The sequence below is a fragment of the Solanum stenotomum genome, chromosome 6 (assembly GCF_019186545.1).
Source record: "Solanum stenotomum isolate F172 chromosome 6, ASM1918654v1, whole genome shotgun sequence".
Classification (NCBI taxonomy): domain Eukaryota; kingdom Viridiplantae; phylum Streptophyta; class Magnoliopsida; order Solanales; family Solanaceae; genus Solanum; species Solanum stenotomum.
Window position 1 is genome coordinate 52,744,302 of NC_064287.1, and position 24,827 is coordinate 52,769,128.

At 31.6% G+C, this 24,827-nt stretch overlaps 5 protein-coding genes across 6 annotated transcripts in view; 3 read left to right on the top strand and 2 right to left on the bottom strand.

Moving 5' to 3' along the window:
- Nucleotides 1-8,925, bottom strand: part of LOC125867061 (putative late blight resistance protein homolog R1B-16) — a 10,204-nt gene extending 1,279 nt beyond the window's left edge. The window contains exons 1-4 of one of the 2 annotated variants that reach the window (XM_049547480.1): nucleotides 8,662-8,925; nucleotides 6,832-7,101; nucleotides 3,732-6,000; nucleotides 3,340-3,477 (exon numbers count right to left, since the gene is read on the bottom strand). In XM_049547480.1, coding sequence (XP_049403437.1) covers nucleotides 3,763-6,000; nucleotides 6,832-7,101; nucleotides 8,662-8,829 — 2,676 coding nt within the window. In that variant the 5' untranslated portion in view covers nucleotides 8,830-8,925 and the 3' untranslated portion in view covers nucleotides 3,340-3,477; nucleotides 3,732-3,762. Of the gene's footprint in view, nucleotides 1-3,339; nucleotides 3,478-3,731; nucleotides 6,001-6,831; nucleotides 7,102-8,661 lie in introns of those variants that run through there. The other variant, XM_049547479.1, reaches the window with a different exon arrangement.
- LOC125867062 (protein PLANT CADMIUM RESISTANCE 9-like) lies at nucleotides 1,059-2,734 on the top strand. Its single transcript, XM_049547481.1, has 4 exons — nucleotides 1,059-1,171; nucleotides 1,278-1,349; nucleotides 1,827-2,036; nucleotides 2,585-2,734. The coding sequence occupies exons 1-4, from the start codon at nucleotides 1,099-1,101 to the stop codon at nucleotides 2,662-2,664; spliced, it is 435 nt and encodes a 144-aa protein (XP_049403438.1). The 5' UTR covers nucleotides 1,059-1,098; the 3' UTR covers nucleotides 2,665-2,734.
- A 4,777-nt stretch (nucleotides 8,926-13,702) lies between the features above and the next one.
- On the top strand, nucleotides 13,703-15,567 carry LOC125868015 (transcription factor bHLH18-like). Its single transcript, XM_049548608.1, has 3 exons — nucleotides 13,703-14,042; nucleotides 14,524-14,823; nucleotides 15,259-15,567. The coding sequence occupies exons 1-3, from the start codon at nucleotides 13,716-13,718 to the stop codon at nucleotides 15,328-15,330; spliced, it is 699 nt and encodes a 232-aa protein (XP_049404565.1). The 5' UTR covers nucleotides 13,703-13,715; the 3' UTR covers nucleotides 15,331-15,567.
- A 2,797-nt stretch (nucleotides 15,568-18,364) lies between these two features.
- Nucleotides 18,365-19,281, top strand: LOC125868119 (uncharacterized). The gene is made up of 2 exons (XM_049548721.1): nucleotides 18,365-18,768; nucleotides 19,074-19,281. The coding sequence occupies exons 1-2, from the start codon at nucleotides 18,420-18,422 to the stop codon at nucleotides 19,130-19,132; spliced, it is 408 nt and encodes a 135-aa protein (XP_049404678.1). The 5' UTR covers nucleotides 18,365-18,419; the 3' UTR covers nucleotides 19,133-19,281.
- Nucleotides 19,282-19,348: 67 nt separating this feature from the next.
- LOC125868118 (transcription factor TGA2.3-like) lies at nucleotides 19,349-24,740 on the bottom strand. The gene is made up of 11 exons (XM_049548719.1): nucleotides 24,551-24,740; nucleotides 23,629-23,729; nucleotides 23,425-23,510; nucleotides 23,100-23,330; nucleotides 22,012-22,089; nucleotides 21,854-21,913; nucleotides 21,144-21,221; nucleotides 20,960-21,017; nucleotides 20,509-20,780; nucleotides 19,959-20,204; nucleotides 19,349-19,867 (listed from the first exon to the last, which is right to left on the bottom strand). The coding sequence occupies exons 1-11, from the start codon at nucleotides 24,646-24,648 to the stop codon at nucleotides 19,715-19,717; spliced, it is 1,461 nt and encodes a 486-aa protein (XP_049404676.1). The 5' UTR covers nucleotides 24,649-24,740; the 3' UTR covers nucleotides 19,349-19,714.
- Nucleotides 24,741-24,827: the final 87 nt, after the last annotated feature.

Here is a 24,827-nt window from a genome sequence, read left to right on the forward strand (position 1 = left end):
AACGTTACTATATGGCCACAATTTAATCAACTTTATTCTTCTCAATTCCTCAAATCATTATACTTTTATTGTTTTAAAGATAGCAATCATTATGCCTTTAACAAATTTCCAGCATCCTAACCATATTAGTGAATTTGTAGTGTCAATCCGCAAGTAAATAAAATTACAACATCTAAGACCATCCAACATTCTTATACATTACTGTCAATCATTACCCACCACAACTTGTCTAACATAGGCTTTTAAGAACCTACCTTTTCTATTGTTTTCTAACCAAACAATACCATAATGTATATTGCATATGGTAGCAGTTACTGCGCAAGACCAAAAAAAAACAGAACGAAAAGAGAATTATATGCAGAAACTTTTCCAACAAAAAAAATGATTCTTTCTATCCCTCCTTAGCTCATTATTATCCAAATCATTGGCATCATTAATTTCTTATACAAGATTCCTCTAATATAACAAATTACATACATAATTTGTTAGTCTCTTTCCATATAATAATATAAAATCATAAGACAATAGGCATAGTACGATGCCATTCAACAGACACTAGAGTATTATTATTCTTACCCGCACGCGCTCGGCGACCCCCGCTCCTAATCTGCCTGTACATGTAAGTCTTCTAACCTAATTTATTTTCCCTAAATTAATAATAACTCAAAATTTGCTAAACTTTATTAATTTTATTCCTACCTATCGGCTTGGCCCATTTATAATCAACTAAAAATTAATTATTTAATACATACCCATCAACTAAATAAATTACTTAAAAAATATTTGTCAACTAAATAACCATAGTTACATGAATAGTTCAAGATATCCAATTAGAATCTATCGAAAGAGTCTTTTATGAGATAAAAAAAAGACCTAGTACTCAAAACGACCAAATGGGCCGTTACAACGTTGATAACCAGAAATGTGAAGATTGGAGGAAATATTTATGAAATTTCCTTGTGAATATTATAATGTACAAATCTTGACATTATCCAAAATCTTGAAAGTATAAAGGTCCCTTAATGTTCTCATGAGTTTATAACTAAGTCTTAATTAATAATCTCTTAAACTTTGTTTTTCAAATCTCCTATATTCAAAATGACTACAAACAATTGGCCTATAGGCCAATGGACAACAGATCTCTTTGATTGTTGGGATGATCCTTCTCTTTGTAATTACTTTTATTATAAACTCTTAATTATATTTTTTTCTTAATTAAGTTTAATTATTATTATTATTTAACCTTTTTTTTGTAATTTTATCTTGCCTTTTTAAAGGTGTGAAGACTTGCTTTTGTCCATGCGTTACCATTGGAGAGGTCGTTGAGATACTTGATCAAGGCACTACATGTAAGAAAAAAAAAACTTAAATATTTAGGGGTTTATTTAGTATTTAGAAAAATAATTTCTAGAAAAATATTTTTTAAGAAAATAAATCTTATTTTTAGGTAACCAAATAGGCAAACACCACAAAAAAAATCTCCATTAAAAGGAGAAAAACAACTTTCTTCACTTATGTTTTTTCTCTAGAGGAGGCGGATCTCGAGTAATTTTTATTGATAAATACATAATTTGAGCTAAAATTATTAGATTTTGCCGAATCTGTACCATACATGATACATTCACCCCATCCATTTGAAATAGTTTCTTTTGAATATATTTTTCTTCGTATCAAATATACCAATTATTCCTTATTAAATCAAGAATTATCAAATTTTACCTAATATCACTAAAATTAATTAAGCATTACTTAATTTTTGTCTTAATAATGATTATACATTTGTCCTAACTAAAATGCAATTTTTTAATTTTTTTTATTAATGGCAGCTAAAGGACATGCTTGTCTTCTTGCTTATGCTATGGGTTCCATTCATTGTGGATGGATTTATGGGAGGAGATATCGAAGAAAATTGCGTGAAATATTTAAATTACCAGAGAGTCCATATGCAGACACTTTGATTAGTTGTTGTTGTTGTGTTTGTGGTATTTCTCAAGAATATAGGGAACTCAAAAATCGAGGTGTGGATCCATCCCTAGGTATGAATATAAATTCAAGTTATATATACTGACGATATAGATATTGATTTGGTTGTGAAGGTTATAGAGACTACATGCAATTGTTTTATGAACGACCTAAATTTTGTACAAATGTTTTTGTATGATATAGAACTTAAAACTCAAAAATCAAATTCATTTTAAAAATTCTCAAAAGCATGAAATTGTCAAAGGTCAAGAACTTTGGTGACCTGATGATAGGGATTGAAGTCTCGGTGAATGATGACTGGAAATATAATGGTTGCATGAAAGGCGTAGTAATTTGGACACCAAATCTTTCTATGAATTGCTTTTTTCATTTTTTTCGTCAGCAAAGTGCCTATGATCTAAATCCATATTTGGTTTCTCGGAGTCACCTACCACAAAATTTGCTTCAAATATGAGAATCTAGGGATTTTTAAGATTTTCAATATCTATGTTTTTCGAATTGATACTTTATACTGCTCTTTTCATTTATAATTTAAGTGCGATTGCTATAATACATACTTTCTCGATCACTACAAATTATATGTGTTTATTTATTTTTGCAGGATGGGAAGGCAATGTTGAGAAATGGAAACGAGAAGGGGTAACTGTGCCACCAATTCCTACATCTTCCATGACTCGTTAATTAATTAATTAATCTCATCTGTTATGTAATTAATATTTAATACAGTGTGATTATTATTTGTGCCATGAGGGTCTTTTGTATAAAAAATTAATACAGTGTAATTATTATTTGTGCCATGAGGTTTTTGTGAAAAAAATAAGATAAAATTATATGTACCATCTAGTGGAGAGGAAGTGTAGAATTGGGTTGTTAAAATAATTGTTTGATTGTATTTGTGAGTGTGAACACTTGTTTAGCTATGTAACTGTCACATTAAATAATAAATTTGTTTGTTGAATTAGTGTGACATTATCTCAATAACTTTTGTACGCGGGATAAGATGAGATATCCCAGAATTAAGTTCATTTGGCATTTTCACATATTCCAATGCTCTCCTTACCACACAAAGCGTCCTGCTCGAACTCGTGAGGTCACATAGAGACAACTTTACGGTTGTTCCAAGGCTCCAACTTTATTAAAGAGGAAGAGAAAACTAATTAACATCACAATAGATAGAATTATATATGTTTCTTATAGTGTCTCCTCTTTCATAAATAAATAAGCAGCAATTCATCTATGTACATCAAAAACTCAGTTCAAAGAGGGAGAAAAACAAAGAAAAAGCACAAAACAAGTTACAAGAATGAAAAACAAAGAAAAAGCACAAAACAAGTTACAAGAATGAGTCACAATTAACAAGGCAACAGTACACATAGAGTCCGTTTGGATTGACTGAATTTAAGTAGCGTTTAAGCTCCGAGGCCAATGAAGTTGTAGCAAGCTGAGGACTTGACTCACTGCAGAGTGAATTCAGTATCAGAATTTACAAAGACCCTGTGCAAAACGACGTATGATCAGCTGTTAAAGTATCTTAACCGTTCAGCCTAAAGTATTTCCGACCAAAAGGGGGAGAAATATGTAAAAATGTACCAAAGTGTCGTTCAATCTTGTGTCTTAAACATGTCGTGTGGAAAGTTAGAATCAGAAGTTGCCAAAAAAGGAAGAGACATTCTTTTTTAAACGGAGTGTAAAAGTAAAGTAAGACAAGAAAATTGAAACGGAGTGAGTAACATGTTTTGAAGACTAACCTGTCAAGTGCCAATGAAGCAATCTTTTAAGTTACAATCCAAGATCATGAGGGAATATAGAAAGCTTGAATCCGGTGCCCTTATCGCCCTCCTGTTCTTTTTCTTGATTCCTTTTTAGTATCGCTCGTGCAGATCTAGCTGCAGACTCACTGCTACTCTGGAGTTCAACTAGCTGGAGGTTTTTCACATCAGCCAGTTCAGCTGGGAGTTCCTCAAGCTTATCACATGATATGAGTGCGAGGTGTTTTAGTCGCGGAAAGCTCCCTGATGAGGCTTTCCAAGAAGTTAAATCTGTCCTTTCAATCCATAAGACCTGCAGACGAGGAAAACCACCGTCCTCTTGCTCCCACGACTGTCCTTTAAACGCATTTTCTTTCAACTTCAGCACCTCAAGGTCTGGTAATTGACCTAATATAGACATATCTTTCCATTCAAACCAAGTGTCTACCAGAGAGAGCTTTTTTAGCTTCTGAGGGAAAATATATGCTGGAGGAAGGTGTAGCGGTTTACTACTTAGACGAGTATCATTTACCAACTTCAGATATTCGAGGCAAGCTAACTTACCTATGTTACTGAACAAGCCAGAACCAGACCCGTCTTTACTGGTTTCTAAAAGTGCATCTATTTTCCCACGAACGCCTAATTTCTTGAGATTAGGAGTTCTAGTAAAAACTTCTGCTGTGCAACATTCGGGTGCTATAGTTGAAAGTGTTTGTAAGCAACGATTCACCAAGTTGCCCTTGCTGCTCTTGGGGCGCTTAGTGGAAGGCAATGTAGCAGAGGCGTTTGTGCACACATGCCTTAATCTTGTCATATTCCAAATGTCTGCTTTGATGTCAAGAGTAGCCTGTTGCGTCTCAACGATAAGTGTTTGTACGTTCCAAAGATTCCCAAAATCCGCGGGAATGGTCTTAATCTTGTCAGTTGATAAAGCAATGTACCTCAAATGAAATAATTTGAAGAACTCTCGAGAAAATCGATTGAACTTGATTGATTCAGCATCTAGTACCCTAAGCAATGGAAAGGCTTTCGGGATGGATGGTATTTCATTTGGAGGCATGTCAATTTTCTTCGAGCCAACACATAAAAATGACCTGATATGCTCACCGGAGGGCTTTGTTGATAAGAATTCAGGAATCAAGGAATGAATACACAAACGACGATAAGTGGCTAACTCTTGTTTCCCTGGAAAAGATCGTTCTTGCCCTTGTTTGATTTCTTGAAAAAGATTCTCCTCCGTCATGGCCTCGTGTCTGCAGAACTCATGCAACATGTCATGAACGCGACATATTTTGATTTGACCACTGCAACTCCTTTGCATTACCATCACTAAGTTCCTATTGACAAGATCATTTAAGTGGTCCTCTGCTACATCCTCTAGAGCCAATGGTCCTTGGTATTGTATGAATCCTTCCGCGATCCATAACCGAATCAACTTCTTAGCAGGAATTTGAGAACCTCCTGGAAATGCCCCACAGTATAAAAAACACGCCTTTAGGTCATAAGGCAAACGATCATAACTCATTTGAACCAATTTCTTGCAGTTCTCTGGATCTCGATTTATGAGGTGCTCACCGACACTGGCAGCCACCAACTCCCACTCCCTTGTTGTCTTTCCTTTGCCTATCAAAGCTCCGGCAATAACCACTATTGCAAGAGGTAATCCCATACATTTTTCAGCTATACTTTTCCCGGGCAATTCTAACTCAGGTGGACACTTTTCCTTGTGAAAAACCTTCTTCTCAAGTAGCTCCCAACTTTCATCGTTAGTTAAAAACTTAAGATCATGAGGTTTATCATTACAATGCTTAGCCACATGTGATTGTCTTGTGGTCATCAACACTCTATTCCGTTTACCATTATTAGGGAAAGCAATTTTGATACGATCCCAAGCTTCCATCGTCCACACATCATCCAAAACAATAAGATATTTCCCACCTTTTCCAAGAAGCTCCTTCACTTCATTTGCTAAGTCATCCTCTGGTGTATCATGATATTGTCTGGTGTTTCGAGTGAACTTGCTTATAATGTTGAGAAATATTTCCCTTCTCTTGAACGTTTGAGAGACATATACCCAAACGCGGGTGAAGAACTCATACTCAACCTTCGGATCCTTGTAAATCTTATATGCCAAAGTTGTTTTACCAAGACCAGGCATACCAACAACTGGCACAACTTCAACATAATCTGATCCTCCGATGAGACGATCAATTACAATTTTTGCTTCATCATCAAAACCAACCACATCATCTTCCTCAACTACAGGGGCCTGTAATATGATTGTAAAGAAGAAATCTATAAAACATATCATTTACTTGAAGTACTAGTTGAGTGTACGTGCTTAACAAAACAAGATTCTCAACGCGACCTTCATTACATATAGCAACCACATTTCATAATTTACCAAAATCTCCCTTTTAGTTGAGAATACAGATTTCACTGCTTTAAATACACTTTCCACAAAGGTATATATATATATATACATATATATATATTTTATGGTATACTGACTATATGTTATGATATTGTCCAGCTTAAGTTTGCTCAACCTTAAAGGCTTCTAAATTGCTTCATAATGTAGGGTATGTTGTATCATAGTTTCAGTAAGAGTTAGAGAGGGTACAATTTTTTTCTATACTGTAATAAGCTTATAGTTATAATGACATATTTGATAAACTATTTTTCGTTTTGATAAATGATTTGTGTCAATTTTGTTCGAATAGAAATTACATTTATCATCTGTTAGCTTGATTTAGTCGGGCTCCAATTAGCTTGATTTAGTCGGGCTCCAATGTGGGTACTGGACACCGGGTGGGAAACCAAAAAAAAAAGTTTGTTGATAGAATCTTCTAAAATATGAAAACGTCTCTTAAATTATCCATAACATGACTGTCTATCTTATCTTATTGTTAAAATATGCTTACAGTTGGACTTTACTTTTTCTCAATCTTGGTTATAAATTTGTCTTTATATTATTTGTTGCTAGTTACCCTACCCCTTTAATTATGATGTATACCGACTATATTACTTGAACTAGTATCACAAAAGAAAATTATTATTAATAATAATAGCAGAAATTAAAAGAAAGAGAAAAAATCACCTTCCTCTCTTCATCACCTCTATTGAAATTATCATCTAAAGTTATTGCTTGAAGGCCATAAGCGTCATTTTCTCTAATTTCCTTCACTCTTTCCCTTATACTTTTGATCTCATCCGCTACCCCTTTTGCTCTAGCCACATGAGTAATATGAATCCATTGAGCAAATTTGTTTTTATCATCATGTCTCTTAGCTTCAATCACAAATTTATCAATTGAATCCTCAGCATCATTCACCACTTTTCTGATTTTCTTCACCATTTCTTTCAAAACCTGTAAGTAAAACAATTTACTCAATAAAACTATTAATTATTCTCTTTAGTTGGTTGGAGTATTTAGGTATTCAAATACTCCCTCCGTCCCTATTTACTTGTCCATATTTCCTTTTTTAGTTGTCCCTATTTAGTTGTCCATTTTGACAAATCAAGAAAGGACAACAAATTTTTTCCTATTATACCCTTATTTACACTTCTTGAAAATTGTAAAAGTGTATGTTGTTTCCCTCCAATTTATTTCACTTGAATTCAAATAAGTGATTGTAATTTTGAAGTGAAAAGTTGTCATTAGGATAAAATTGTAACTTCACTGTGCTAATCATTGTTGCCTTAATCTGTGTGTCATTTCTAAAGTGGACAACTAAAAAGGGACGGAGGGAGTAATATTTTTCACGCGAAATATACATTAATGTGAAAAATGCAATAAAATAGTTGATAACCATATTTTTGACACAAAATATACATTACAATCATGCTTGTCCCCAAAAATCCTGCATATCAACATGTGTGAGCGTGTGGATTGCACGATGACACCATGCTTCTATGCTCATTCTGAGTAGCAGAAGAGAGTTGTGACATGAGCTATCATCTTAATTAGACGACAAGCAAGAAGATATGAGAAGAATATTTGTTGATTTTTGTAGCCTCATATTTAAGAAGACAACACCATATAGTTACTAATTAAACATGAAAGTACACGTTAGTATTACTTCGCTCTAACTTTTGTTGCAAATAAGATGTTTCTATTACTTTGCACTTGCTTTTATAGAAACGATATTTCTATTACTTTGCAGTTACTTTTGTTATGTAAAAGATAATTTTAGAAATTGGGAGACCTTATACAAAAACTCAACTCTTATGAATATATTTTGCGTTCCTTTTCCATCCTCCGGTACAACTTGTTATTATTTATTTCACTGATAAGTATGAATTGATTGTGTTCTAATCAAAAAAAAAAAATCCCTTCGACTTCTTTTTTGTCTATTTAGCTCCGTGCTGGAGCATAGATTTTAAAAATTTATCTTCAAATATTTGATTGACCATGAAATTTGATCAAATGTCTCAAAGACTGGCTCTAGCCCCTTTTTGGGTCCTCCCCTCACCAAACTTCATTTTTTTCTAAGTAAAATGCATCTCCAGACACAACCTCAAATTTCATAAATAACTCAAATTTTTAACTTCAAAATCTATGATAAAATGAAAGCTAAGATTGAACCTATTAAATTTAAATCCTAAATCTACCTCTTAGCACCCTATTTAATTATAACAATGCAAAGACTACTTTAACTAATACTCCCTCCATTTCATTTACTTTAATTTTTATACTAAAAATAAATATTTCATTTTAGTTTGAATCTAAGAGTTATATCACTTCTTTCCTATACGAACTACAATCAGCAATAATTAGCTACCATAAATAAACTATAGTATAGCAAAAAAAAAAAACTCAAGTCAACACGAGCACGGGTCAAGTAATATGAAATGAAGAACAGTATTTGGAAAATCAATTCATATTGAATGTTAAATAAATTAAATAATTCCTAATTTTAAGGCAAACCTCATTTTCCCTGCGGGATTTAGCAGCTTGTTTGAGGAAAGCATTGAAGTCATTGAGATCTCGGAGTAGATTTTCAACTTCGCCTTTGATTCCGAGAATCAAATCGGCGTTGTCGATTAGTAACTGCATCAAATTTTCTACTAAGAACTTTACTGCTACATCCGCCATTGTTGCAGCTCGAGCTTGCTGGGTTTTGGGAGTTGTTGACTCAGAAAGTAGTAAAGTGACAACTAATAATTGGGAATTTTGTTAGTAATTGATTGGGGCTTTTAGAACATTTTGTCGTTTTTTTTCCTTTTAAGATATTTCTAGGTACAAGTTGCTTTAGTTTAATCACACTCACATTTTATCCGCTTTTGAATCTCGTAATCTTAAATTGAAAATGAATTAAAATGTCTAATAAGTTTTCGTTTTAAAAGAAAGTAAGATAAACAGTTGAAAGAGAGAATATTATTATCTGTTTTAATTTACATGACATGTTGTTTTTTTAGTTTGTTCGGAAAAGATGTCATCTTTTAAAATTTATTAATAATTTTAAAACGTTATATGTCTTCTTATTTCTTTGTTTAAAAAAGTTATTTTAACATCCACATTTTATCCTTAATGACATGGTTTGTTGAGGTGTTTACTATCACTATATCATTTAAAATAAAGTGATATTTAATTTTTCATTCGATGTTTGATATTCATACTAAAGTTCATTTGAATTTGTATTGAAAAGTCACGGCTTCCTAACTAAGATGATTGTATGACCATAATTCGAACCTAAAGCATCTTATTAAGGATGAACTTCATTGTAACAAGGAACGATTCATAGAGTACTACAATTCTTCGATGTTCGTGTTTATATATCTGTGGTGAAATTATACATACATTATAAAGCTACAGACTAAGATGGCTTCATAACTTTTAATTCAAAGCAAATTTAATTAATTATATGAATTGAGTTTGGTTAAGTTGATCATATAAACAAGAGATTAATCAAATCTAAATTAGTTCTCAATTCATACATTAGTGATCTTAGTTGAATAGAACTTAAATTGCGTATGTTCACGTATAATATTCAAATATTTTTATTAATTTGATTTAATTAAAGTAGAANATCAAAAAGTCACAAAAAATAATTATGTCCGAAAAAAATTAAAATATACCTTGAAATTTGCTAGAAAAATCATATATACCCCTAAATAATTTTTAAAAAAAAATCAAAAGTAAAATATATAACTTTAAAACTATTTTTTTTCACTTCCATTAAATGAAGGGTATATGTGAGCTCATTTTGTAACGGTAGGGGTATATGTGAGCCGTTTGTATAACGGTAAGGGTATATATGAGCCACTTTCATAACGAGGGGCATATCAACTCCAAATAACAAAGTTGAGGGGTATATCAGGCCCTTTTCCCTAAAAAATATATATAGCATATCATATAAAAAATGTTTTCTTGAAAATCTTTCATGGACCAATTTGGGCTAAATATCAGCTCGAATTGGGCTAAACTTATAAATGGCCGGGCAAGACATTAAAATGGGCCTGGCCCTTTGAATGGTTTGGAGTTTGGGCCAAGAACCTAATCACACATCAGCATAATCTATGCTTCTTTTTTTATAAAATAAATTTTAAAAAAATGAATTCAATTATATAAGTTATTATATTATATATATTCATAAGTCATAATGTACAAAGATTTCCAATATCACTAAATTTAATTTATGATATTACTTCACACGAAGAAGGGTTATAAAATAACCCCTAAATCTATCTAATTTGATTCACCATTTGCTCTTTCCATAATATTTGAAAAGTAAAATAAAAAATGACAAAGATTTATAATTTAGAAGGTAAAATAAGGTTTTGATAGATTGAGTGACCTTTTGAGCGATATATATACTTAATTGATTTCTCTATTATAATTTTTTAAAAAAAACATGACTTTACGAAATAATTTCATGTTGTTGGATGATGATTTGAGTAATGGACACCCAATATAATAAAAGTCGACCTCACAAATTTACATCAAACATAAAATCAATGATAGAGTATTTTTGTAATCTAATGTAATAATTACCATTGCAAATTAAATTAAAACGGGAAACAAAAAAAGGAAATTTTACACAAATTTCATAGTGTTAAAAGCTAATTACATCTTATTCCTTTTTTTTTTTTTTGTCAAATTACAAAAATCTCTTAAATTTGGTGGAATCCGGATACATTCCAAAAACGTCCCGATACATCGGGTTCCGGTTTCAAATTCATCCCTCAATGTTCCGATACACCACGTCTCGATTTCGAATACATCACTCAACGCCCCGATATTTCTCGTATGTCCTGATACATCGCGTAAAGTAATGTATCCGAAAATAGGAGAGAGTTGAGATTTTTGAAATTTTTACAAATGATAGGAAATTTTAAAAAATATGATGAAATAAGTTGTGTATTTATGTAATTTTTTCATAAAAATATGACTAATGAACTTACACTAATATGGGAATGGGGTACTTAAATAAAACCATTTATGACCTGTTTGCTAATTAGGTGGATTTAGCCTCTAATTAAGGTTGATGGCATTTATTTATTTTTGTTGTCTTTCAGATTATACGGAGGGCCGTCTGGCGGCTGCTATTGGACAAAAACATATTTTCGTTTCGTTTTTATTTGTCACATTTTATATCTTTAGATTAAATTGTATAACCAACATGGGTTGTGGTGCACTTGTGGAAATGCTTCACCCTTAACCAGAAGTCTCGGATTCGAGCCCTGGATATAGAGAAAATCTTGTTGGGAGCGCGACCCTCGAATGGGCCTTGCAATGCGCAATCCGAATTTAATCAGAGCTCCAATGTGGGCTCCGAACACCGAATGGAAAACAAAAAAAGAAAGATTAAATTGTATAAATTCTAACTAATATTTTAAGATATTTTTTTAAGTATACTAATATGGAAAGGATATATCTTTTTATACAATTTTCCAATATTCAAAATTTTAGATTATCCTAATTTAGTTTAATTTGAAGATTAGTTAAATTAACTCTAAAAACACAATTTAGACAAATAAAAATGAAGAGAAAGGAGTAATATTAATATTAAAATATAGAAAAATGTATTTTAGTTCCAATGACACATGTTGTTTGTCATTATGTTTTGTCAATAAAATATGAGTAATTAGTTACTTTGATGTAAGCATTTTTCATTGGATACCGTCAGCAATGTCATAGAGTATGATTAAATAAATTATCTACATTATTTTATTTTCTGACTTGTCGTGACAGAGCATAGTCATATGTTTTTTATAAAAAAAAATAGGGAATGGGGGAGGGGAAACAAAGCAAGAGAATACAAGGCGAAAAATCGAAATTTCATTAATAAAATGACAATTCATGAAATTAGTCAGGGAGATGACATTTCTAGTAGAAAAATAAGTTTTATAAATATACATTTCAAATTCATTATCTTCTCTTCGTCAATACTTTCAAGTCTCAAGTTTATAACTTTCCATATAATCATTTGAGATATTTATTTATTCATTTATTTATTTTTCTTGATACTTAATTACCAAAAAAAACTCCAAAGACCCTACTTTTATATTTATACTGTTATAATATTATTGTTGTAAGTATCAAATATTAGAAATTAAATAAGTAAAAAAAAAACTCATTTATTTTTTAAGAAAACATTTCAATTCTTCTACAAACACACCCTACTTCACAATAAAAAGAGTTTTGCTTAATTGACCTTCCTACATCGATGATCACAAATAAAAAAAAAATTCTTATCTCAAAAGTCAATAACACATAAGTGGAAGATACAGAATTTGAATCTATGTCATGTTGGCATGCAAGTCATTTAATTTCAAGTTAGGTACCAAAAAAATCAAAGAAAAATTAGTAGGTAATTAACAAATCATTTTACTCATCATACAAGTGTCAAATGTTCCTAGTATTTTTGAATACTATGATAATTGATTTGCAAGATGTATGACTTTAGACATTATTTACAAATATTAAATAGGACTACTTTTCAAGTCCATATGAAGATTGATTAATTACAAACTTAAGATAATAGCAATATATAATTAGGTAGTGTAGGGTCCTAATCCAACTAAACATCCTTAGCCGCCTGCTCCCTAATCCATGCACCATTTGATATGAAACATAAAATAAAACAAAATTTATGAAATTAAATATAAAACAAAGTTATTGGTTTTTTGCTTCTACCAATAATTTTACGTAACACTATTTTAAAGAAAAAATTATTTCAAAATAATAATAGTGTGTATGGTTTTCAAATATAGAAATAGTTTAATTTAAAAGTTTTAATTTTATCATCGATGACAAGTTTTATAGCCCTCCAAAATGTCATAACATATTTAAGATCACAAGAACAAAAAAAGGTTTCATTTATTTCTTAATTAAACCCCGGATACATGTCAAACACCTTCCTAAAAGTGTGTCCCTCTGTTCACTAAGGTCGAGCTATTGTAATACAAAGAGTCATAAGTGAATTAAAAGTCAGATCAATCTCCTATGTGTTGTGACTCTATGGTGTTATGCTTGTGAAATAGAAAAAAATATTGCATCGATCAACTAAGACTAGGAATTAAATCAAATGCATCGAATGTTTTATCGTGTTAACAAGATAAAAAGAAGTAATTGCTATTTTGACTGAATTAATCTGGAAGAAGAAAAATTATTTATTTAACCATTCATATTTACTATACTTTGAAAATTCGAAATTGACTATTAATATATACTCCGATTAAGTTTGAGAGAATAACTTAGGTAAAAATATATGATATATTTTAGTACGATGGGCAAATAAAAAAATGTTTTGGTGAATGTCAAGTTAACACTTCATACAAATTAAAATAGCAACGTACGGATATTTTTAAATTATTAATATTAATATTGTTAAGGGGTAACATCATAGCCGTTTAAGCAACAACTTGCACCTCCCCTTTAATGAAATTATTTTTTGTAGCACTATAAATTAAAGTCATGATAGATACATAAAATATACAAATTGGCCTTTAATTTCTCCAATAATCTCTCAAAAAAAAATGGATGATCTTGCTCTTATCTTTTCTCATCATAATAAGGGTGAGACATCAAGAAAACAACTTCATAAAGAAGAAGATGAAAAGGCAAATTCTTTAGCTTGTATAATTTCTTTCAACAATAATTTTGAAAATTCTTTGTTAATCCCAAAGGAAGAGGCAAATAATACTATAAGTTTCTCAAATAATAATAATATTATTGGTGCAAAATTTGGAGAAAGAAGGAGTGGGGAGCAAGCACATGAACATTTGTTAGCTGAAAGAAAGAGAAGAAAGAAGATATCTAAGTTGTTTGTTTCCTTAGCCTCTCTCATTCCTGGCCTCAACAAGGTACGTACTGATTCGATTAATTTAAATTTGAATGGTACATGACCCATTTTATGGTAAGTTTGTGGGCATAATAAAAAAAAATGGTGACTGACGTGAATTTTCTTCCCTTTTATGAACTTTCATTTTGTTATTATTCCTTTCATTAATCGTTATCTAATAACATTTAATTAATGAGGAAAAAATACACTTCCTATCAAAATATTTTCCATTTTCAAAACTCTTGAGGGGCGTTTGATTAACCATCTTCCAAAACCTCAATCTTGAGTAACTAAACTTATAAAACTCATGGTAACTATATATAAGTGCATGCAATATAATATTAGTCGTAGTTCATTCAGACATAATAATTTTGGCTCAAATTCTGTATATATTATTACGAAATTCACTAAACACTTAAAAGTATGATTTTAAACTCCAACACATAATATTCAAATTTTGTATCTGCGCATTAATTGAAACATGTTAAATTATTATATGATAGATGGACAAGGCATCAATTCTTGAAGGAGCAGCCACTCTCATTAGACAACTTGGTGAAAGGGCAAAACAAGATGATCATCAATCTACCATAGACATGATGAAGAAGAGTAGTTTATTACCAGAAGTTGAAGTAAAAAGTTTAGAAAAAGAGTTGCTCATTACAATATTATTATACAAAAACCAACAAAAAGGAAATATTGATGAAATATTAAGTGTGATCCAAAGGCTTCATTTAACTATCAAGACCACCAATCTCATGCCATTTGGCACCACCTCAATGCATATCACAGTTATTGCTCAGGTTTGAATTCCATCTTACTATATTTCCCCCGTGTTAGTAGAATTCAAGGATCGTACCCTAAGGGTTATGATATAGACAGACGACAGTCTACCCTAATATAAATATTAGTGGCTACTTTCACAGCTCGATCAATTCTTAAATAGTGAAATTTAGTTTTGCCAAATGAACTCCATACTGATATTCGATTCGTTGGTGAGCAACAACGAATCAACTATAGTTTACAGGTTCAATAAAATCCAATAATCTCTAGTAAAAATTATATATTTGTGTAAAACGAATTACTTAATATATATTCATAAATAATTTATCTCATACTCATGAATGTCAATGAAGTACATCATAATTCATAATACATTAATTGCATTGTTTTAAATATATTTCAATTTGTTATATATGATAATATTTAATTTCTCTCCTAATTTTATTTTTTTACAGATGAATGATGAGTTTTGTGAAACAACAGATTTTCTTGCTGAGAAATTAAGATCGTCGATAATCAATGTGTGAAGATTAATGTTTGGTCAGCAGACAAGTTGTACATTTGTTATTATATATGCAAATAATAATTAATCTAACTAATTAATCACATGTATTTTGTACATATGTCTATCCCATAATAATATAAAACATGTGTTTTTTTGTACAAACAGAGTGGAATAAAAGTGTCACCCTTTCATGAATTTTATGCGGCGTAAATTAATATTAATCGAAGACTCCGATAGAGATAATAAAATTTATTTTACAAAAGAAGCATATTATAGAGATAAAAATAAAGTCAGTCTGCGATTTGATATTCAACACTTGGATTCGTTCTATACCCATTAATTATGGTGTCATTCCACTATTTCAATACAATAATATAATAATTTGAAATTGGTTAGAATTGAAAGATGTTTGGGATAATAGCACTTTTTATTCATAAGTTATTGGTATTTTTTTTTTTGGTCCTAGGGATATATGATTGTAAGCCGATTTAGTTTTCAATTAATTAAAATGTGTATTTTAAATCCTTTTATGTAGAAAATATGTCATATTTTACTATTTATACAATTATTTTATCGTTAAATATGGAGTAATAATACAAACTTAAGATAAGATACAATTAATTAAAGCAGTGAGATGGTTAGTATTTATGTAACTCTAGATAGGAGGTTATGGAGGTCGATGATTAGGTAGAATATTATTAGTAACTAGTCGAAATTTGTCTAGCTTTCTTACCAGTATTGTTATTATTATTTTCTTATTGTCTTGTTCTTCAATTTTATTATTACATGTTGTTTCCTTTGTTTCTCTTACCGTATTATTTGTAAAAATTACTACTCTCTTTTTTCCTTTATTTTTAGCATGTTCTTTCATTATTGTATATCTTTTTCATACTTGATTTCGATATGCTTTACTAATCTATCATTACAAGATAAGGGTAAAACTATACACCACATTCCTTAGAATTCACTTACGAAATTATGTTGATATTATTATTATAAAGAGATCACAAAAATATGTTTAGTCGAATACCGCAAAGATTATAATCAGAATTATCAATAACCAAGGGATTTAAATACTGTTAACCCAAGATATTTTGAACAAGCTAGTATAATTATTAATTGGAATAAAGTACCAATATATGTAAAGAATATTCCAATTCAAGAAGTGGAATGCAGGCAGAAAAATACCCCTTTTTTTACAAATAAAAAAAATAAATGGCGGCTAAAAGTCAAGTCAAGATAATTTTGGAACTAAAATGTCACTTTTACAAAACTCCAAATGTCTATAACTGAAAAATTAAATTCTAATCATAATGCCGCGTTTGGATGTCCCACTAAAAACACAAATAACAAGTCAAACTAAATTGGTAAACTAATAGTTCACCTATTTACCTTTCAAAAATGATTCTTCTAATTGATTTTTAGTGTATAGTTGTATGGTGTCAATTAACAAACATTATTGTAATACTTTTGAAAAATACATTGGTTGATAAAGTTGACCAAGAATTGATAGTGACTAAAAATAACATTGCAAGGGTTATCGTTGGTGGAGCCCGAGCCCAAGAAATTTATTCGAACCTACTTCATAATTTTTTTTTATATTTATGAAAAGATTTTTTTATATTTTTAATCTCCTTAATAAAAATTACGAATCCACTACTATTCGTCACATTCCCTTTCTTAATGTTTTGACATATTGATGGAGATTGAAATTGTCTCTTTCGAATATTTAAGGGGTAAAACTGACATTTTTCCATATGAGCGGGAGAAATCATCAGGAACAAGTGTATTTTTGAGCTACTTGACCAACGATAAGGGTATTTTTGAATTATAACCTAAAATGAAAGACAATATCCCATTTTCGAATAGTTTACAAGTAAAATTGACTTTTTTTCCCTTTCAATAATCATAGTTAATATATACTTCTTTCATTTCATATTACATATCAGAAAAGTCAATCAAAAAACTATTCTTAACATGCGCGTCAAGTATTTTGAAGCGAAGAAAATATAACTTAAACCTTTTAATACTAAACTCACTTTTTAAGTATTTGTTTTCAACACTAATTGCCTTTCACAAGTAGGTAGAAGACATTAATGGTGAAGAGTTCATATTTGAAAAGTCAAAAAAATACAAATCCTTCTAGGTTGAGTAGAGTATCATTTTCTTAACTTTGTGGACTAATACAATAATTTACTTGAGAATAAAGGGCCCACTTATACATGTTAATTGACCTAAATTCAAACGACATACGACTATAGTACGCAAATAGATGAAGAAAATTCAAAGTGTAAACATTATAATAAGTTATCTTTAATTAAAATAATTAGTGTTTAATTTACACGCATAGACTAATATACAAAAATGGAACATATTCTTTGAATTTGTTTCCCCTATCCTCTTAGTTAATAATGGACCTATATTATATAGAGAAAAAAAATCCAAAATTATTATGAAGCTATGTTATTGTGCTAATCTATATAATAGTATATTAATTCATATATAATAGGTAAAATGTTCAAATTTGTCCTAGTGATTAAAAAAAATCAATTTAACAAGTATCTTAGTGATTAAGGGCGATTTCGAACCAAAATTGTAATGACAAGTAGGGGCGGAGCCTCACAATACGATAAAATAGTTGAAATTTTGTATTTGTCTTTTAATATTTTTTTATATATAATATACATAAATTATTAATTTAGAACCTAATAACTCAGAAATAACTAAAATATCGAACTCTTAACTATCAAATTCTAACTAATTCCACAACTTACTAAGCAAAGACATGAATGAGTCAAATTTATAACTAACCATAAAATTAAAACTTTTTCGTAGAATAGAAAAGGACAAATCTTAACATTTTTCCTTTAATATAAAATAATATAAGGTTAACATACAAGCATTGACTAACATACAAAAAATAGGACATATTCTTTAGATTTATTTCCACTTGTAGACGTGTTGTAAGACCAAATTCTTATCACTAGTAACTTTGACCACAAACACATAAACCCTTTCTCCTCACATAAAACACTATAAATACAAACCCAAAAACTCAAAAAATATACAAAAAAAAATAAATCAAGAACTTATTTTTTCAAGGATTCATCAATGGAAATATTCAAGAGAAACATGGGGACTTTTCGAGACGAATTCGAAGGTGACGATTTTTACGATGAGTTAAGAAGACAGATGTTAATATTAACAACAGAAGATGAAGAAGATTATGTTCAACAATCAAATGATCAAATCAAGAATTCAAAAAGAGTAGAAATGAAATCTTTAGTGTTGCAACAACCTAAAGGAATTCAATTTTATTGGTATGGAGATAAAGAGGATTATAATAAAGTTCCGAAATGGTTATTGGATTTATGGAATAAAGGAAATAGAGATGAAGTGCTAAATGGAACAGGAGTTTTTATTCCACATATTGTTAAATCAAGAAGAAGAAATAAATCAAGTATGTTCCCTTTTCTCTTATATATGAATTATTTTTATTATTACACTCTACCAAACGAGTCGATCTGTATGACAAACTTTCAAAATATGTTAATTTAGAAAGTTGATGAGCATTACTTTTTACGACTATAAAATACTTAATTTTCTCTTGAAAGTTTGATCAAATACTTTTTTCAAGAAAAAATAAATAAATATTTTTGACTTAACAGAAACTCAATAAAACAGACTATTAGTCTCATTTAAGCAAATTTTACCTTGTATATCTTCTATTGCTTATACTTATTTTTTTCTTATTTCTGTCTGCAGGAAGGAAAAATACTGAAAGAGGACAAATATACAAGCCAGTGTCAACAGGATACTGTTAATCATCTTATAATTAGTTCTAATCATAAAAAAATAAATAAACTGAAGTTTTGATGTATTGTATTAGCTATGTAAAAGATTTATTTAATTTATTTATGAATTTAAAAGGCAAATCTCCAAAAGATCTACCATAGAATTACACTGAATATATATATTATTGTTGTGATCACCAAAAGATCTACTATCCGAAAAACAAAAACAAAAAGAGAGAGATATGAGAAGTTTTTTCCATTAACAAACAACAAACATCAATTGCAACCAACAGCCAGAAGGGTGATATACTTGTACATACAACGAACGACGATTAACCAAGGACTATCTTCGAATAGATAACTAACATACCTAGTACAAGAAAATAGCTAAGACTAGATAATAGTATACAGATAACTAATTGTGCTCAAGATATCTCGAGGCAATGTGGATCGAGATAGTACACGAGTACTATACGTTGTCATTGTGTTGTGATTCCGAGTGAAAGACTTTTGAAAGTTGTGAACTACTATATAATGACTTATCTTCACAATTTCAAAGGTGTAGGAAATGACTATGAATAGGAGGAACCTTGTAGCAATGAGTACGACGTACTAGAGTTGGTCTTTGGGGCGTGCTAACCACAACGAGCTGAGTGCTCGAAGCCTTGACATGTAATCACTTATGACAAGGAGGGCTCGAGCAGCTTGACGAGTAGTCAAGATTCGATGCAATTGTTGCAAAGTTCGTTGTCGCAGAAGATCAGCCTAGCAATAAAGAAAGCATAAATGTGAATTTCGTTGCATAGAGCAAAGTTTAAGTGCTGTAAAGAACTTTGAACAGAGGATGGTTAGTTACCTGATAAAGGAAGTTCTCAAGAGTGCCAAGCTGGTCCATTGCAATTGCCATTTGTCCCATATAGTCGGCTACATTTCCTGAGCTAGTAGGGCCGAGAGACGTAGATGAAAGTGTATCAACGAGTAATTGTTGCAGGGCTTCCATACCTTGTGATAGGGCGTCCTCGGCTTGCTGAGAAGACTGTTGCAAGTTACATATGCCCATGAGCTGCTGCTCTGTGAATGGTTCAAGATGGTTGCCAAGAATCTGTATTTCCAATGTCAGGTCATCAGTATACGAAAATAAAACACTAATAGGAAATGACACTTAAGTCGCAGTGTTACTCCTATAGCTTTTTGTCCTTCAATTTTGGTACTTCGATTATCGTATTATTTTGATGTAGTTACTGTTCAACAGGTGCTGTTATGCTTTCATATCCGTTTCTTCTTTTTCAGGATTGCTTTGATTTGTTTTCCTTGACTGACACCCTCTCTACCTCTGACCTTACTGTGTAAGACTACACTAGATACTTTAAATATAGTACGGTAGCTGAACGAAAAGCCTAGTTTACCTTGAGAAGCTCAGAAGAACGAAATCCGCCTAACCACATGAAACACCTTTCTACAGGAGTCTTCCACATGCCTGACAGCATATGAAAAACATCTGCTTTTAGACCTACACTCTTTAACTTGAATTTTTCGTCATAATGTGACATTACACCATCAACGAGATGGCGCAGTTCATTATCGCCCCTGTGAGAATTTACAGCTGATCGGAGATCACTGATAAGTCGTTGATGTTCATCTAGCCAACGAGCATAATCCATGTCGAATGCCAATGCCCCTGTACAAGTATCACAATTACCCCCCATTCATGACTAACACATGCCAGGTCATAAATTGATCAAAATTACTCATGATAAGTTCTTCAATCGGAAGAAGGAAAAACAAGACATAAAACATTGATCTTCTCGTGAAAATTTGACATGTAACGAATGCTAGCAAGGACAGAAATTTTCTAACCATTTCCACCAGTAGAAATGCTCTGATCTCCTGCATAGCCATTAGCAATAAATATGCCCTGCATCCAAGCAATTCATTCAACTACGTAGAAGTTTCGTACGATTTGAAACTGTACTAGTTTCTTTCAAGATCGCAGATACAGTAAAACAGCCCTCTACTTACAAGTAGTGGAGGAAGAGGATACCTGTTGGCGGGCTCGTTTTAGCTCTTGCTCTAACTGTGACAGTTTGAGCCTACTATTCTCCAGCTGTTGAACATATGCCTGTGCAAAACAAAAACCTAATAATCATTTAAAAATCAAGTATATATAAGTAGACGTATAATATACTGATCAGCAATGATCAACATCGCAGACAGCCTAAACATTAAGCTATAAGCTTAACATATGTTTAACAATATAATGCTGTCAAGCCAACCACCTGACGTGATAATATATTGCTAATTTTGCATAAATAGAAAATACACCCCACCGGCCCACCCCCCACCCCCACTCCCCTGCAAGATATAAAATCATGCGAAGCAAGGATATCCTGCTATTCATAATTGCTAACAGTGGAACTATTACACAAATTGCATCTGTTTTTCCTACCTATAGTGTTCAACTATATCTGGACGTCATGAAGACTTATGTAATGTGTGAGCAAACACCTTATTTGTTTGTTGCAAGTGTATGCATCTATATGATTCTAAATGCAAATGTACACATATACAGATGTATACATTTTCTGATGGAAGCTATATGACACCACACAGTTGCTAACTAAAGTGAGCTAAACTCAAAATACGATTACAGAACTTAAACTGTACATAATAGTCAGAAGGACGAAAAGTATCAGTAATGGGAATGTGCCAAATCAATCTCATTTAAATTATTGCAAAAGGTGAATAAATTACTTTTTTCCTTAATCGGCTTTTCCTAGCAGCTTCTCGATTCTGAGCCAGCCTGCGAAGCGTCTGCAAGTAAGCTAAGTAAATACAGTAATAATATGTAACAACCGATGCAATAGATTAACCATTGGAATAAAGAGATAAGAGTAAACCAGTACAACCACCTTCTGGTCTCCAAGCTTTACTTTGGACAGGTCCATGGAGTCCACAGCTATTAATGTACCATGCTGAACCCCTTGGCCCTACGACACAAAATCAAATAAATGCAAACAGTTCATAATAGAAGGTTGGTGGTATAGCTATGAAAGATATCAAATCATTCCCCTATAGGGGCGAATACGATACACTTAATTCGTTCAAATAAATTCAAGGGCAAAACAACAGGTTCATTTACAGAATATTTCTTAAAGTCACTTGCCAACCCAACAATCCATTAAATTCCAAAGATATTGTTTACAGAGGCTTGCCAAAATAGTCAATATTATATTGAATTCATTAACACAAGATTTTGGAGCGACATAAGATACTAATGCTACCCTACCAAGCTGAGTTAGTTCAACCGCAGATAAGTGAAATTAACACATCTCCATTACCCAAAATAGTGTGAAATCAATAATAGAAACTTGAAACTCCAGTATATCTTGAGATTAAAATATTATACTGGAGTTTCAAGTTTCTATTATTGATTCTTGAAATCCAAACACTGCTTCATATATTAGGACGGAGTCCTGGGCTGGTGATGGACTACTGCTAAATGTCAAAAATTGCAACTTTCATTGGGATCGACTACATGAATCTTCACCGTCTACATCGCATTATCCCTCCCTTTAAGGGAAAAAAGAAGAAAAAACCAAGGATACACTATTGCTTAATGCCAAAAATTGCAAATTTCTTGGGGTCGACTGCATGAATACTCATTGTTTGTATCACAATCACGTTATCCCTCCCTTTCAGGTGAAGAAAGACAAGGATGGACTAATTGCTTAATGCCAAAAATTGCGACTTTCATTGGGGTCAACTACATGGACCTCCACCGTCTATACCACATTATTGAAAAAAATAGGGGTAGGGGGATCAAACCATCATTAACAAAGTGAAAGTTCAAATAATCAACCAATAGAGCTACTAAGATTTCCGCTGTCCATATCACATTATCCCTCCCCTTAAGGAGAAAAAGACAGGGATGAACTATTGCTAAATGTCAAAAAAAGGCAGTTTCCATTTGGGGTAGGGGGTAGAGAAAAGCCAAAACCTGATGGTTTCTTTCATCAGTATCAACATCTGTTGAAGTGTCAGTCTGCTGGCTATGGTCTGCAATACCAGAATCACCCCAATTCTCAAAATGCTGCACATTTCCCAATGCCACACCACCACCACCACCTACAACACCCCCACCCCCTCCTCCACCTCCCACCTTTCCTGGTTGTGCCTTCTGCAACATAAACCTTCCTGTCTCAACCCCTGTCTCTGATGAACCAATACTCTGCAATTCCCATTTTCAAACTCTTCACCTCATAAATACAAAAAAACACAACCAAATTTTACAAACTGCAAAGATTGATCATTTTTTCTCGTACCGTATTAAGTTCACCAAAGTGTAAGTTATTGTTGTTACAAGAAACAACACCAATATTGTTTGGCCTCATTTCACCATATACAGAAGCTATCAAGAAACCAAAAAAACAACAAAACATTTATCTTTTTAAGGTCACAATCAAAGATAACAAAAACAATTGAGATATTGTTTGGTGGGGAGATCATAAAAGATAAAAAATGTATACTTCTACTTAAATCAACAGCATCTTGTTGAGTGAATCCTGTAGACTGTTCAAGTTCTCCAATATCAGCAAAACGTGCTGCAAGTCTACTACCTTCATCACCTCTATATAACATTACAAAAAAAATTGAATCTTTAATCCTTTTAAACACATAAGAACCTTAAAAACCAAGAAAACCTCATACACATGCACAAATCAAGCTAAAAATAGTGGAAGAGACAGGATTGTCATCAAGCGATTCAAAATATGAGGAAGTAAACACGTGAAGAAGCCGAATGAACCATGGCTAAAAAAGGATTCGAATAATTTTAACCATGGCTAGAAAAGGATTCGAATGAACCCCGCGGTCCTACATGGCTCCTCCCCTAGTTGAAAACATGTAAAACTTGAAAACACAAGAACTTGAACTCCATAAACATGCATAAGTAAAAGCTCAAAACAATAAAAATTGAATCTTTCTATGCCCTTTACTCATACAAGAACTTAAAAACCAAGAAAAACATGAACCCCACAAAAACATGCACAAATCAAGCTGAAAAAAAAACATACAAAAAATGAATCTTTCTAACCCCTTTACTAACACAAGAACTTAAACTCCATAAACATGCACAAATAAAGCTCAAAACAATAAAAATTGAATCTTTTTTATGCCCCTTCACTCATACAAGAACTTAAAATCCAATAAAACTTAAACCCCACATAATCAAGCTGAAAAAGACATGTAAAAATTGTATCTTTTTAACCCCTTTACTAACACAAGAACATAAACTCCATAAACATGCACAAATAAAGCTCAAAACAATAAAAATTGTATCTTTTTAACCCCTTCACTCATACAAGAACTTAAAAACCAAGAAAACACAAACCCCACATAAACATGCACAAATCAAATTGAAAAAAAAGAGGAGAAATATCTATATGATACCTGAGGTAATAACTTGAGTAGCAATACATATTAGAGTTACTATTACTATTACTATTATTATTATTAAGAGTAACAGCTGCTGCTTTGAAAGCTTGCATTTTTTTTTTCCTTCTCCACTAACTTCAAACACCTTTAAAAAAAAAAAATCTTCTTTCCCAAAAAATTGTCTGTACTTTTCTTGAAGCTAAATCTTTCAAGAAAGAGATTGCGTATGAGTACAGTTTTTATATTAAATTAAAGTATAGTAGTAATTTAATATAAACGTCTGAGTTTCAGA

Excerpts from the sequence above, each read along its gene's own strand:
- LOC125867062 (XM_049547481.1), top strand. The coding sequence starts at position 1,099 with ATGACTACAAACAATTGGCCTATAGGCCAATGGACAACAGATCTCTTT. Across the intron at positions 1,172-1,277 it reads TTGGGATGATCCTTCTCTTT|GTGTGAAGACTTGCTTTTGT; the intron begins GTAATTACTTTT and ends GCCTTTTTAAAG. Across the intron at positions 1,350-1,826 it reads ACTTGATCAAGGCACTACAT|CTAAAGGACATGCTTGTCTT; the intron begins GTAAGAAAAAAA and ends TATTAATGGCAG.
- LOC125868015 (XM_049548608.1), top strand. The coding sequence starts at position 13,716 with ATGGATGATCTTGCTCTTATCTTTTCTCATCATAATAAGGGTGAGACA. Across the intron at positions 14,043-14,523 it reads TCATTCCTGGCCTCAACAAG|ATGGACAAGGCATCAATTCT; the intron begins GTACGTACTGAT and ends ATTATATGATAG. Across the intron at positions 14,824-15,258 it reads ATATCACAGTTATTGCTCAG|ATGAATGATGAGTTTTGTGA; the intron begins GTTTGAATTCCA and ends ATTTTTTTACAG.
- LOC125868119 (XM_049548721.1), top strand. The coding sequence starts at position 18,420 with ATGGAAATATTCAAGAGAAACATGGGGACTTTTCGAGACGAATTCGAA. Across the intron at positions 18,769-19,073 it reads AAGAAGAAGAAATAAATCAA|GAAGGAAAAATACTGAAAGA; the intron begins GTATGTTCCCTT and ends TTCTGTCTGCAG.
- LOC125868118 (XM_049548719.1), bottom strand. The coding sequence starts at position 24,648 with ATGCAAGCTTTCAAAGCAGCAGCTGTTACTCTTAATAATAATAATAGT. Across the intron at positions 23,730-24,550 it reads TACTCAAGTTATTACCTCAG|AGGTGATGAAGGTAGTAGAC; the intron begins GTATCATATAGA and ends AATGTTATATAG. Across the intron at positions 20,781-20,959 it reads CATTTCTACTGGTGGAAATG|GGGCATTGGCATTCGACATG; the intron begins GTTAGAAAATTT and ends ATACTTGTACAG.